This window comes from Neovison vison, chromosome 6 (genome assembly GCF_020171115.1).
Source record: "Neovison vison isolate M4711 chromosome 6, ASM_NN_V1, whole genome shotgun sequence".
NCBI classification, from domain to species: Eukaryota; Metazoa; Chordata; class Mammalia; order Carnivora; family Mustelidae; genus Neogale; species Neogale vison.
Window position 1 is genome coordinate 58567811 of NC_058096.1, and position 14508 is coordinate 58582318.

General features: G+C 38.8%; 1 protein-coding gene across 2 annotated transcripts in view; it reads left to right on the forward strand.

Moving 5' to 3' along the window:
- Positions 1-14508, forward strand: part of CD96 (CD96 molecule) — a 93062-nt gene that overhangs the window by 39575 nt on the left and 38979 nt on the right. For both annotated transcript variants that reach the window (XR_006384966.1, XM_044251362.1), the window contains exons 6-8: positions 2701-2791; positions 4744-4932; positions 12146-12238. Coding sequence is in view for 1 of the 2 variants with exons in the window: in XM_044251362.1 (XP_044107297.1) it covers positions 2701-2791; positions 4744-4932; positions 12146-12238 (373 nt within the window). In the remaining variant the exon portion in view is untranslated. The remainder of the gene's footprint in view (positions 1-2700; positions 2792-4743; positions 4933-12145; positions 12239-14508) is intronic.

A 14508-nucleotide genomic window follows, 5' to 3' on the forward strand; every position in this document is an offset into this window, starting at 1 on the left:
AGGAGAACTTAAAAAAAAAAAAATAGATTCCTCTTTCTAAACTAAAAAAATTATTTTTTTAATGATTCTGCGGAAAGCCCTTCTGAAAAGTTTCTGCCCAAATTTAGGCAAACTGAATCTGAGCTCATTTACAAATGGTCAACGTTTCAGTATTTCATCTACAGAAAAAAAGGAAATGATCGTTCTTACAGCCAGATGTGAATTCACTTTTCCTGACTCTCCAGTCTTGTGCTCCAATCTCCCGCCGGCGTCCGTCTGCTGCCGGGACAATGCCCCCAACTCACAGGAACCCTTTCCATCTCTCCAACTTTGTGAATTCCCCACTAGTTTCCGCAACAGCCCACCTGTGGAGTCCAGGCCCCCTCTTCCCTGTCTGCAAAATACAACTCTATTCTCCTATTCCCAGAGTTCACCCTTCTCTGCCCTCCTACAGAACTGCCCAAATATTTTCTGCCACTTACTACATCATTCTTTGTGCAATTGCGCAGGAATTCTGTGTACACTTAGAAAATGTGTTAGAGAGACCAGTTCTTTGGCTAGTCTCCTGAATGCAACAGCAGTGCGTTAAGTGAGTGAGTGATTTTGACTTCTCAACAGAGGAAATTGTCTGTGTACACTCATGGGTGTATACACACAGACTCTTGTCCATATATACTTCATATATATATTTTTTAATTTAACATGTTTTTCTTCTGACTCATTTGGAAGTTCCCAAACTGCAGTAATTCTGCTTGCTCAGCAGAACCCTCCAAACTTGATGTTTCATAAGAGGTTTGACTTCAGTTTGAGCTGGTTAAGTCTGTGGCTTTTCGAATTTAGAGAGACTGGGAGGGAGGCGTTCAGGACAAGAACCACATTCTGAAACAAAAATCTTGGAACACAGTTTGGAGGTGGTAGAGAGTATTTGAAATGTGACTCACTCCATAAAATCTGAATTCAGAGAATCCACAAGAGTTAAAGTTTTTTAATATTTTTATTATGTTGACAAGAGATTTCTTCAGTAAGCCTGTTGCCTTTATAAAATAATGGAACCCTTACTTGTTCCTGATATTACCGTATTATCATCTTACGGTGGGTTAACCAAGTATGGAGAAAATGAGTCATGAGAGTGGTTTAAAGTATTGCTGTTAACAGAAACCTTTACCACTTTTTAAAAAAAAAAAAACAACATTTCATTTCCTGTAACTTACATCCCTTCCTGGACCACCTGAAGATAAATACCAATCTTGGGCATTTTACTGAATTAAAGAAGTTGAACCTCTTTTTTCTTTATTAAATAAATTATATTTTAGGGGACCTGGTTTTACATTTGATTTTCCAGGACAAAAAGTGACATTATGTCATAGGTCTGCATGGCTGATCCACGCACAGGTCTCCATTGTCAAGTACAGGATGAGTGGAAACACTGGCAGCTGCCGTGTTCTCTATGTGCCATTCTGCATTCCACAGACAGTCCCCTCTGAAAGTCTCGTGATTTCCTTGGGCTTTTTGTAGGGATGTATGGGGAAGGTGCTAAACTGTACCTCCGTAGGACCTCACCAGAAAAATGCTACTCTAGTATCCTTAAATTTGGTTTCTCAACTCTGCTCAGGACCAGACTCTCTGGGTATTACTAGTCTGTGGGGAAATTGGCACCCCAAGTATTATGTATAGTTCATTGTTCTTTACTAGTTAACTAGTGAATCCATCCATTGTGGAAAATATTTGAGAACAAGAACCAGGGCTGGCTGTGTGTGAAATACATATATCTCTTGATGAGAAAACAAAAAACTATGAATGGGATTATAATTTTGCAGTGCCCCCAATAAAATAATGAGAATCCTATAAAGTCTTATTGGATATTTTCACCAGGCTGTTGAAATAAACTATCATCTCACAAAGAGCAAATACGGTGTTGGAAGTAAAACATAACTGACCCTACCCCTAAGCTTTCTGGTTTTGTAACATAAGCTACATGTTCTGTCTCTTTCATGTTTTAGTACAATGTGTCTTACCAGGAAGTATCTTGGACTGGGATGGAGTGGCAGAGTTCGCAACTGTGCCATCGACTACATCCTTCTCCCTTTCACTCTTCTGTGATTCGGGGCCTTGCTTTCCCCATCTGTCAAATGGCAATGATAAGGCATGTCCTCCCTGCCCTCTAGCATTGTTAGGATGAAAAAAATGAAAAACCAATTACATAAATTCTCTACAAGTCAAAAGTAAGGTGTTTATAATAACGGTGTCTCTGTTTGTGGCTATACGTAGTACTTTACATTATTTTGGGAGTGGAAACAACCAAAATATGAATCTCTTTTAGCTTTTAGTCTAACAGAATATTCTTTTCGCTTCTGCCTGTTGGAGCTTCTCCATTTTTCTAGTCTTTGGCTTCCATCTAGTATTATTTTATTCTTCCTGTATGCAGTTGTGATCTGCCTTCTCCAGAACCCAGAATCCAGACTTGCAACAGTAGTCTAGTCCTAGATTCTTCATAAGTTAACCTATGATTCCAACCCTGAATTCATGACATCTTTATAGGAGACAGCCAGTTCGTAGCTCACATTTTCACATAACCTCTGAAAGGTAAACACAGCTTTGTTGAAAGTGGAGAAAATCCTTTCCTGCCAGTTTGCCGCATGTGACAGTTGGTGGGGTTGTAAGGGGTACCAGTTTCTTCTGAATTTGCCAATAAGCCTTTCTATGTTCTGCCTTTACCCCCAGAGAACATTCACCTGCTCCCTGAGGAATGTATTTCCCACAGCAAATCTCACATGGTTTATAGAAGGAGGCTTTCCTCAAGGTGAAAAAGAAGGTAAGGAAATCAGTCAGCCGAAATGAGTTTGGCAAAAAAAGAAAGAAAACAAAGAAGAGTAGAAATTACCATTGACCAGGTTGATCTTGGCATTTAAAAACAACTCTCATTCCAAAACAAACATCATCTTGCCTACCAGGTGCCATTTTCTGATACCGCATCTAGTGCCTCTAAGAGGACCGGTGTGGGTCACATTTCCCAAAATTAAAAAATACACTTGGCTTCTTCTTCTTCTTTTTCTTTTTTTTCTAAGATTTCTTAGAGAGAGTGTGCACAAGCAGGGGAAGGGCAGAGGGGAAGGAAGAGGGGAAGCAGATTCCTCGCTTGATGCCAGGACCCTGAGATCATTACCTGAGTCAAAATCAAGTGACCAGCTGAGCCACCCAGGAGCCCCACACCTGATTTCTTTAACTCGAATATAAATGCTCATGTTTTATTTAACTATTAGTAAAAGCAGATATCTTATAGGAGGGCAAAAAAAGTTTAATTCATCATACATTTATTAATAATTTCATTTATCAGATAACTTAGCACCACTACTTTAAATCAATAAACAAATACTTTCTACTTTTTCTTGTAAGGCTCTGAGTGGGGTGGGGTGTGGAAGACTAGAGGAAGTATACATAAAGGACTGGGCTTTATGACAAGGAACTCCTCTAGGAGGATTAAAAAGTCTTGGAGCTGGAACACACACAGAGGCAAGCTCAGGTGAGAGCGTACAAAGCTGTATTTTTCAGAGGTAGTAAACAGGCAGAACGATCCCAGCCATTCCCTGCCTGGGACAATAGCCCTTCCCCTTTCTCTTGAGTCATTCTTTTGCTCAAAGCTCAATATCTTTTCAACAGTAACTGAGTCCCATAGCTTTTGCTACATTATTACTTTTAACTGATAAAATAAAAAGTTCATGTTGATGAACGATTATATCAATCCACTTGATTCATTTTTAGACTCTTACTGGGTTTGTTACTCACTTGAAAATAATTCACCCTTAATAATGATGGATGCAATCCTGAAAATACCTCTTGAAGGTCATTAGATATATGTTCTCCTGTTAAATAAGCCCTGGCTTGATGTAGTACTGGGTCACCCTCCCAACCATGAGGCCAGGCAGGGTGGTAAAACTGCATTTAGTTATTATTTTGGCAAGCAACAACTTCAAAACTAGCATTTAGAGCCCGTCATGTAAAAAAGCTACGGAAAGTCCAGAAAGTTCTGGCCTACAGTGACAGATGGTTTTACATTAATGTCCTGCTGCCATGTGTGCTATTTGGAGGCTGGACTAACAGTGGCAGTTAAATAGTTTCTATTTAACTACCCAAAATGACAATGGTTATAAATCTATAGCTTATTTCAGGAAAAAGACACAATATAAAAACACCATTAAAGTAAGGGTACATATCACATGTCTAGATTTACAGCAAGGGGGCCAGTGAAATCAGGCATAGGGTTCTTTTTAAAGGCAGAGGGGGGGATCACCAATATGGCAGAGAATACCTCAGAAATGGGGAGCCCAAAATGGAATCTTGGCTGAGGTTGTTTTGTATTTTACTTAGACATATTCCTGCTATGTAACCAGACTTGACAGTAAAGCCTTCCCAGGTTCTAGCCCAGGTCACATGCAAATGATCAATCTCACTGTTTCCAATAAATAATGCTGGTGAGCTAGGACAGCGGGCCCCCAACCCCGGACCCATGTTCACAAATAAAGCAACACTATTAATCGATACATTTTGTGCCTTGACCATGGATCAATACCATGCAGGAGCTTGAGCAAAACAGTTTAGGTTAACAGTTTAGGCCTGCTGGAATAAACCCTCAGCGTGCAGAAGCTGTGGTTTGACCATTTTAGACTCTGTTACTGTAAACTGGACCATCCCCAGCCATGCCTCGACATCATTTTATGGCTCATACATCAAACTGGTGACTGATCTTGTCCCGGATCTGTCTTGTAGGAATATACATTACTAATGAAGAGAGAAAAGACAAAGGTGGATTTTTGGAGCTGAAGTCTGTTTTGACAAGGGTATATGGTAATAAACCAGCCGAATCAAACAACCTGACCATCTGGTGTATGGCTCTGTCTCCAGTCCCCGGAAATGAAGTGTGGAATATCTCATCTGAAAAGATCACTTTTTCCTTGGGTGAGTTGTCTATTTAATAAGGTCAACCAGGGGTGATCAAGACTGCCATAAACTCAGAACCCTTCTAATTAGAATAAATAGAACGCTCATTATTTCCATGGTAGTTTAATCTTAGCAAACTCTTTACACAGCTCAAAATTATTAAATTTCATACTATCAAAACTTTTTTGACAAAACAATGGGACTCTGCTTAAAAGAATTTCTTCAAATAAAAAGTAGCTGACTCCTGTTCCTGAGAATTTCTGATGAATATGGCAAATTTTTTCCAACTTTCTTTAATAATAGCTTTTTGCTAACATACCATATGATGAAAATTAACACTAATATATTGATGATCAAGAGAGATTCTTAAAATCCTAAAATCCCTTCTGAGTCACTAAAAACCTTCAATTATATATATAGAACTTATAATTTTAATACTTAAGTATTAAATTATATATAGAATTTATAATTTTAATACTTAAGCCATGTATGAGATATAAATAGCTTGAGGATAAGGACTCTATCCTCATGATTTTCATGCCCCTAGGTTGAAGCACAGAATCTGACACATTGAAGATTTTTATGACTTGAAAATTGATATGCAGGATCATTCTACTTATCACAACATTTGCTTAACCAGAATATTCACTACTCTATACCTCACCAGATAATGGAGATTTTTCTATCTAAAAGATGTGAACAAATGTCTCAACAAATACAGTGACAACAGATTGCCTATAAAAAATAGAAGTTTGTAACGACAACTATCAAACATGCACAGATAACAGTAAAGTAATACTTAAGCAGATTTGTTAGCCATTATTACAACTCTGCAAGACCATTAACATCTTTTACCACCTTCCTATTTTCAGAGATACTGTAGTCTGTAACACACTCGTAAAATCCAGGATAGCTTATAAGGAAAAGTTTCCCTTTGCTTCAAGGCCACTGTCTGTGTCTTGGGTCCTACCCAGCCCTTTCACAAATGCAGGCAGTTGGTTCCTGGGAGCCTTGGATGGGAAGGGTACATGGCTCAATGCAAATCCACCATTGAGGAGCAGGTGCCATTCTGAATCTGGGACAGTGGCATCATGTTTATAATGCTGCACAAGCTTCTCCCTGTGAACTCTGAGTTAATCATTCAGTAGTGGTCATGGATTTACACTGGAACATCCATACTTAGTTTTGTCTAGTTCCTTCAGAGATAAATGCACGTCCTTTCTAGAAGGCTGGACACAGTTAAGGGCTACAGTCTTAGAATAGGGTAAAAGTAACTGGTTCTCATGTGGATTTGCCAGTAACTTTGACAGACTCTAAGAACATGAGCTAACACCCAAACAACCTTAAGTTCCTAAATCCCATCACAGAACCATGTTTAAAATTCCAATCTTTCCTGACATTAAAACTGAGTTTTCCTTGGTTTAAAGGTTTTATTTTATTTTATTTTCTTAGAGAAGTTTTAAGTTGACAGCAAAAGAGGAAGGTGCAGAGATTTCCTATATACCCTCCCCCACGTATGTACATTCTCCCTCGCTATCAGCTTGACTCAACACAATGGTTCATTTGTTACAACTGATGAACCTACACTGATACATCATAATAACACAAAGTCCATAATTTACTTTGGGATTCACACTTGGTGTTGTATATTCTATGGGTTTGGACAAAGGTACTATGACATGTACCTGCCAGTAGTTTCAAACAGCCTTAAATTTTCTCACCCTAAAAATCCTTTTGCTCCTCCTATCCATCCTTTACCCCAACTCCAATCCCTGGCAACCACTGATTTTTTTTTTTTTTTTTGGTCTTTAGATTTGCCTTTTCCAAATGTCATATAGTTGGAGTCATACCATATGTAGCTTTCTCAGATTGGCTTCTTTCGTTTCATAATGTGTATTTAGGGTTCTTCAGTGTTGTCTTATGGCTTGGCAGCCTATTTTTTTCAATAGTACTGAATACTATTCAGTTTTATACATGGAGCAATTTATATATTTGTTCGCCTACTGAAAAACATTTTGGTTGCTTCCAAGTTTGGACAATTATGAATAAAGCTGCTGTGAAGATCCATGTGGAGGTTTTTGTGTGGGCACGAGTTTTCAGCTCCTTTGAGTGAATACAAAGGAATAAAATTGCTGGACTGCAGGTAAGAGTATGTTTAGGTTTGTAAGAAGACACTTCACTCTCTTCCAAGGTGACAGTACTATCTTGTGTTCCTGCCAGCAGCGAGTGAGAGTTCCTGTTACTCCACATCCTCTCCAGCATTTAAACCATCAGTGTTATGGATTTGGGCCATTCTAATAGCTGTGCAATGATATCTCATTGTTGTTTGAATTTGCATTTCTCTGATGACATATTATGTGAATCATCTTTTCATATGCTTATTTGCCATCCATTTATCTTCTTTACTGAGATGTCTATTAAAGTCTTTGGCCCATTTTAAAATCAGGTAGGTTGTTATCTTACTGTTGAGTCTCAAGAGTTCTTTGTATTTTTCGAATAATAGTCCTTTACCAGTTGAATCTTTTGCAAATATTTTCCTCCCAATCTGTGGCTTGTCTTCACATTTTCTGGAGCTAAGCTAAGTCCTAAGATCAGAAAATAATGACTAATTTTAGTATAATAAGGAAGGGCACTGATCCTGATTCCCAAAGCATACCACAATTCCAGTTTTACAGGACAGCCCTTGATCTAGTATAATTTTAGGTTCTGAGCAAATGGTTATTTTTAAATTGTCAAATGACTTTTTAGCCCTTATGATCAAATATTAAAACCAATAAATCCTGAAGAGTGCAGTTTCCCAAAATTACAGCTTACATTCTAGTCACATTCTAGCATGGATCTTTGGGAATGATTTAGAAGATGTAGCAGAGACTCTGTAAAGCAGTGTCATCACTGGATCACACTCCCTTACTTGTTTTAAGTTCTGAAACACTTTCTTCCAAACGTACTTTCTGCTCATGATAGTACTGCTGGGTGCTTTATGAACACTGGGAAAACTTCTGATGCCTTGTGCAACAGTTATTGCTTTATCAAGCCATTATTGTTGACAGATATTGAGATGAAAATATAGGACAAAAATCTAAAGTGGAGAAGTTCTGAGAATATTACAGAGCAAAAAGGAGATTTAGTAAGGGAAGAGAAGCTTTTGCTGCCCTTTGTTCCCAAAGAAGAGTTGGAAGCCTGCAAGCTAATAGTCCCCTGAGACGGCCCTTTCCCCACCTACCTCACAGTCTCCCCGGAAGTTCAAATGCTCAGTGATTCTTATTCTAGTAAACTCGGAAAAGGGGAGGGGTCAGGGTCCGGTGATCAGTGGCTCATCAAGCAGCCATGGAGTACCAGGGCCAGCAGATTCCTGTGACTCAACAATAAATACATTTTTTTTAAAGATCCTTTCCAAAATATACTACCCTGCTGTTACCAAACCCCAAGTTTGGCTGCCCCTTGCTCAATAGGCCAATACTCAAGAGAGTTTGGGGTTGGCTGGGTGGCTCAGTCCATTAAGCGGTTCCCTTTGGCTCAAGTCATAATCAATCCCAGGGTGGTCGGTGGAGTTCCGCATCAGGCTCCTTGCTCAGCAGGGAACCTGCTTCTCTCTCTGCCTTGGGCTCTAACAAATACATAAAATCTTTAAAAAAAAAAAAAAAAAGAGTTTTGCCTAGAAAGCAATATGAGCCTTATTCAAGAGACTGGCCACCTGGGGAGAAGGTGGACTCTTGTCCAAAGGCTTTCTCCCTGGTCCGGGAGTTTTTTAAGGGGTTCAGGGCAGTTAGTTGGTAAGGGAATGTAGTGCTCTGTAACATTTCTTGATGATATGCAGACTTGGTGTTACCAGCTAGAGACCTTATCTCAGTGCTGGAGGGTTGTGCAAGGGGGTCTGCTTCCTGTTTCAAGAGGTGTAGGAGTGCTCTGTTCTTTCTAGGAAAGAATGAATGCAAGATCTATAGCTATTCAAAGGAAAGTTAATCCATCACATGACCTAAGGGCATTTGATAAAGTTCAAAGACTACTAGGTTAACAGGAGGGGCCAAGGTAGCTTGCTTCACTGCTACCCTGGCTTACCAGAATGTCTAAAGTTCTAGCACTGTTGGGTCAACTTTTTTGGCATATACAGAGTTGCCTTGTCTTATTTTGTTTTGTTTTGAGGTGGAGGTGATTTTTTTTTTCTTTATTTTAAAACAAAACTTGAGTGCAAATACCCCCTGGGGTGGGTAATGTCCTCGCTGTCATCAGCTGTTATTCATCATTAAATAGCTTTCCATTTGGGATAGACAGAGATTTAGGGGTTGATGAGTCATGTCTGTTTGAGGGTGCATGTGTATTTTGGAATATGGAGAAAGGATCAGAAAGGGATATCTCAATAGTGCGGCAAGAGAACAACTGAATATTGAGGCAGAATATGCCAAATCCTTCCTATTTCATGATTTTTCTCATACCCTGTCTGATCCTAGGGATCCTAAGGGTATCAGTTAAGGACTTTAATATATACAGAAATCACCCAAGAATCTTGTTAAAAAGAAGATTCTGATTCACTAAGTTGAGCTGGAGGGGGAGGGCCAGAGATTCTACGTTTCTAAACACGCTCCTAAAAGAAGCCATGGACTACATTTTGACAAGCAAGGATCTAGGAAGATCTGAAGTTTGGTTCATTTCTAGATGGACCAGTTAAGTGCTGATCCAAGCTCTGAGGAAGGCCTAGAACTGACCTGCTGCCTTGTGGGACAGACAAACACCTGGCCACTAGTAACCATGAAGGTGTTCCTGAGCGTCCTGCCAGGCCTGCAGAGGAGACACACTCAGGAGCAGATGAAGTTGCTTTAGGCCAGCAGCTTCATCCCTTTAGAGAGCCGGTTGCCAAATGTGATGGTCTGAAAACCAACTGACATGCTTCTTCTAAATTCTGCTTTTGACTTTTGGGAAATAGTTTTGTTGTTTTTGTTTTGATTTCCTGTTAGGTTTTAGCCACTTCTTTCTACACCCTCTGAGTTTTGTTTTGACCAAGGCAGAGTTTCTACTTTACAGGACAATCTGAAACCAGAAGGGCTTTTTTTTTTTTTTTTTTTTTTTCCTGGCTGCAGGTTTCATGTTGAAAGCCATGCATTATTTTTGTTACAGGGCAAAGAGTTCATCTTTAAATACAAATCTTGCAGTGGCAACTTCCTAATACACTGTAAGGATATGTATGCTGAGAAGCCCTCAGATTACAAAGCCATGTGGTGTTAAACATGGCAGAATAATATCTTAAAATAGAAATAGTCAGTAAATGAAAAATAAATGTTTCCCTTTGCAGAAATCTAGGATTAAGCATAACCTATCAACATCTTCTTTTCCAGAAGTCAGCAAACATGTTCTGTTTTTATCTGCCTGATAGTAAATATTTTATGCTTTGTGGACCGTATGGTCTCTATCGCAGTTACGCAGCTCTGCCACTGGAGTACAAAAATAGCCATAGACATTACATAAACAAATGGGCATGGCTGTGTTCCCATGAAACTTTACTTACAAACACAGGCGATGGGTGGAATTTGATTTGTGGGCTGTAGTTTGCCACCCTCTGTTCCAATCAGTCTACAGAGCAAAACACCAAGGCATTCTTTTTCCAGGCCCATGCTTACTAAGGCTACTGCTTTGGCAGATGATGCTCATGATGCACCAGCCATCAGATAGGCACTTAAAGCTGGTCTTCTCTCTTTCAGTGTTTAGAATGAATCCATATGCATTCATTCCTCCACTTGCATTTGCCAGGAACCAGAAATACCATGAGGAGCAACACAGTCACTTCTCTTGAGGGGTATATTGATGATATAGAGTACTAAGGTCCCTGCTAAGGTAAACATTAGGACTCTGAGCACATCACCAAGATCCCTGGGATTCTTCAAGTTTCAGATGGTGCATACCAGGCTGTTTGCAATGGGAAAGTATAAGGAAACAGCATGCACACAAAGCAAGAATCCACAGAGATCAGGTTGAAATATCACCCCTTGGATTGAGTGGGTGATTCGAGTTGTAAAAGATGATAGGCAGCATCGGGAAATGAAGTGGGGAATGGAACAGGGGGAGGAAAATAATGATCAGATTTGAATGTCAGGCTGAAGTGTTCAAATATGTTTCAGATGGGATGGGTGGAAGAAAATGGTCATTCCACTAGCCTATTTGTATGCTCTCAGGTAACTTTCTACCCATCCCACACCTACCTCCTCAGAGATTAATAGCAAGGGATCATTTATATGATAACAAGTCAGAGCCAGCTGTAAGCATCACCTACAGCCAACAGCAACAACACTACCAACACTGAAAATAAAACACAGAAGCATCTTGATTACAAAACACAGATCCCGTCCAATGTGCTATGTGCTATCAGGTGACACAATTTATAGAATATATTCTTTTCTCTTAAAATAAATTATAGAACAGAACCAATAGTATAATTTATAATTAAATGTCCAAGTAATTGACACATCTCATCAGATGTGTGACACTCTACCCAATGTCATTATATCTAGAAAGTTGCAAAATTCCCTCACCTCAAAATCATTTAACCATATTTAACCCTGACCTTCCTAAAGTCAGTAGATCCTTCTGGCATTTGTAGATTGTTTTATACTGTTAGTAGGACTATTTTACAGTTGAATAGTGGGAGCTTTAAGGAACCGATATAAATGTATTATATGATAAAACAATATATTCTAGTCTCTCTTTCATCCCTACCTGCTCCCCCCACACACAGAGAGAAAAGTTATAACCAGATAAAAATTTTCTGACCAAAACAGGCATTTTAGAAATGGCAGTAATAATACCATTAATCTTAGGCTCATTGATGTTACTTCCGGTTGGATAGTTACCTCATTGTTTCTACTCTTGCCAATAAAATTTTACAGGCTTGCAGATTTGTAGATTGTATGATTACTTTGCAAATACTTTGAAATATTAGCTGCTATAGTTGTTTTACCAGTGCTTAGTTAAATGTTATTTTCTCCAGGAAGCTTCTCCTGACGTCCCAATCTCAGCCGGTGCCCTTTCTTTGCAACCCCATGGTGCCCTGCCCGTTACCTAGGGTCTGGTCCGTGAAGGCAGCCTGATGTCCTCCACCACCATGTCCCACAGCCTTAATGTAACAGACCTTCAATAACGATTTCTGAGATAAATGGATAAAGTTGTGGGGGAGATTAGGTCAGCACATCGTCTTTCTATTACAATATTTTGTTCATCATCATTATCCATTTCATCCTTTCAGGCTCAGTGAACCCTTCCGTAGGTCCTCTGCATGATGTTGTCACATCAACCGTTGGCACCCAACCTTCTCCAATCAACAGCATGTCTCCTACAAGTAAGAATGTTTTCAGTCTTACTTTTTTTTTTTAATTATTTTTTTTTTATTTATTTGAGTGTAGTTGACACACAATGCTATGTTAGTTTCAGGTGTACAACATAGTGATTCAGCTCCTGTTACGAGGTGCTCAGCACAATGGTAGCCACTTGTCTGTCACCATACAACACTGTTAAAATACAACACTGACTATGTTCCCTATGCTGTGCCCTTCATCCCATGACCTACTTCTTCTATAACTAGAACCCTGTATCTCCTACTCGCCTTCACCAGTTCTGCCCATTCCCACCCCCTCCACCTTTGGCAACCATAAGGTTGTTCTCTGAATTTATAGGTCTGATTTGTCCTGGTTGTTTCTTTATCTGTGTTTATTTTTAGAGTCCACATATAAGTGAAATCATATGGTATTTATCTTTCCCTGTCTCACTCATTTCATGTAGCGTAATAGCCGCAAGCTCTATCCATGTGGTCGCAAATAGCACAAACTCATCCTTTTTTAAAGGTGCATAATAGTCCATCTTCCTTATCCACTCCTCTATTGAGTAGACCCTTGGGTGGCTTCCATATCTTGGCTATTGTAAATAATGTTGTAATAAACATAGGAGTGCCTATCGTATATTTTTTCAAATTCATGTTTTCATTTTCTTTGGGTAAATACCCAGTGGTGAAGTTATTGGATTATATGGTACTTCACTTTTTATTTTTTTCTTCATACTATTTTTCCATAGTAGCTGTATTCTCACAAAGGTTCTTTTTTTCTCCATATCTTCTCTGGCATTTGTTATTTCTAGTCTTTTTGATTTTGCCATTCTGACAGAGATAAGGTGATATCTCAGTGTGTTGTTTTTTTTTTTAAGATTTTATTTATTTATTTGACAGAGAGAGATCACAAGGAGGCAGAAGAGGCAGGAAGAGAAAAAGAGGGAAGCAGAATCCCTGCTGAGCAGAGAGCCCAATGTGGGGCTCGATCCCAGGACCCTGAGATCATGACCTGAGCCAAAGGCAGAGGCTTAACCCACTGAGCCACCAAGGCACCTCTCAGTGTGGTTTAGATTTGCATTTTCCTGTATGTCTTCTGTAGGAAAAAAATATGAAATTTTCATATTTGCAGCTTCTCTGCCCATTTTTTTAAATTGGATTGTTTGGTTTTTTTGGTATTGAATTGTATAAGTTCTTTATTTTATTTTTTATGTTTTATTTTAGTTCCAGTTAACTAAACTATATGTTTAGTTAACATATAGTGTTATATTAATTTTAGGTGTACAATACAGTCATTCAGCAACTCCATACATTATCTGGTGCTCATCATCTCATCATGACAAGTGCACTGCTTAACCCTCATCTCCTATTTCACCCATACCCCCACCCCCGCCCCTCTGGTAACATCAGTTTTTCTCTATAATTAAGAGTCTGTTTCTTAATTTCTCTCTCTCTCTTTCTTTTTCTCTCTGCTCATTTGTTTTGTCTCTTAAATTCCACATGAGTGAGATTATATAGTATTTGTCTTTCTCTGACTTATTTTGCTCAGCATTGTACTCTTTAGCTGTGTCCATGTTGTTGCAAATGGCAAGATTTCATTCTTTGTTATGACTGAATAACATTCCATTGTATAGATATAAATGTAGATATAGATAGAGTAATAGATATCACATCTTCTTTACCCATTCATCTGGATAAATGGAAATTTGGCTGCTTCCATAGTTGGACTATTATAAATAACACTACCAACATGTATCCCTTTGAATTTGTGTTTTTTGTGGGGTTTTTTGGTAAATACCCAGTAGCACAATTATTGGATCATAGGGTGGTTCTCTTTTTAAATTTTTGAGGAACCTCCATACTGTTTTCCAGAGCAGCTGCCCCAGTTGCGTTCCCACCAACAGTACATGAGGGTTCCTTTTTCTCCACATCCTTGCCAACATTTACTGCTTCTTGTGTTTTTGATTTTAGCCATTCCGTTGAGTGTAACATGTTGAGCATCTTTCCATATATCTCTTGGCCACCTGGATGCCTTCTTTGGAGAAATGTCTGTTCATGTCTTCTGCTGATTTTTTTATTGGATTTTTATTTTGGGGTATTGAGTTTTATAAGTTCTTTAAATATTTTGGCTATTAGCCTCTTATTGGATATATAGTTTGCATATATATTTTCTGCAGATATCTTCTCCCATTTGGTAGGTTGATTTTTTGTTTTATTGATAGTTTCCTTTGTTGTGCAAAAGGTTTTTATTTTCATGTAGTCTTCTAGGATTTTTGTGGTTTTAGGTCTCA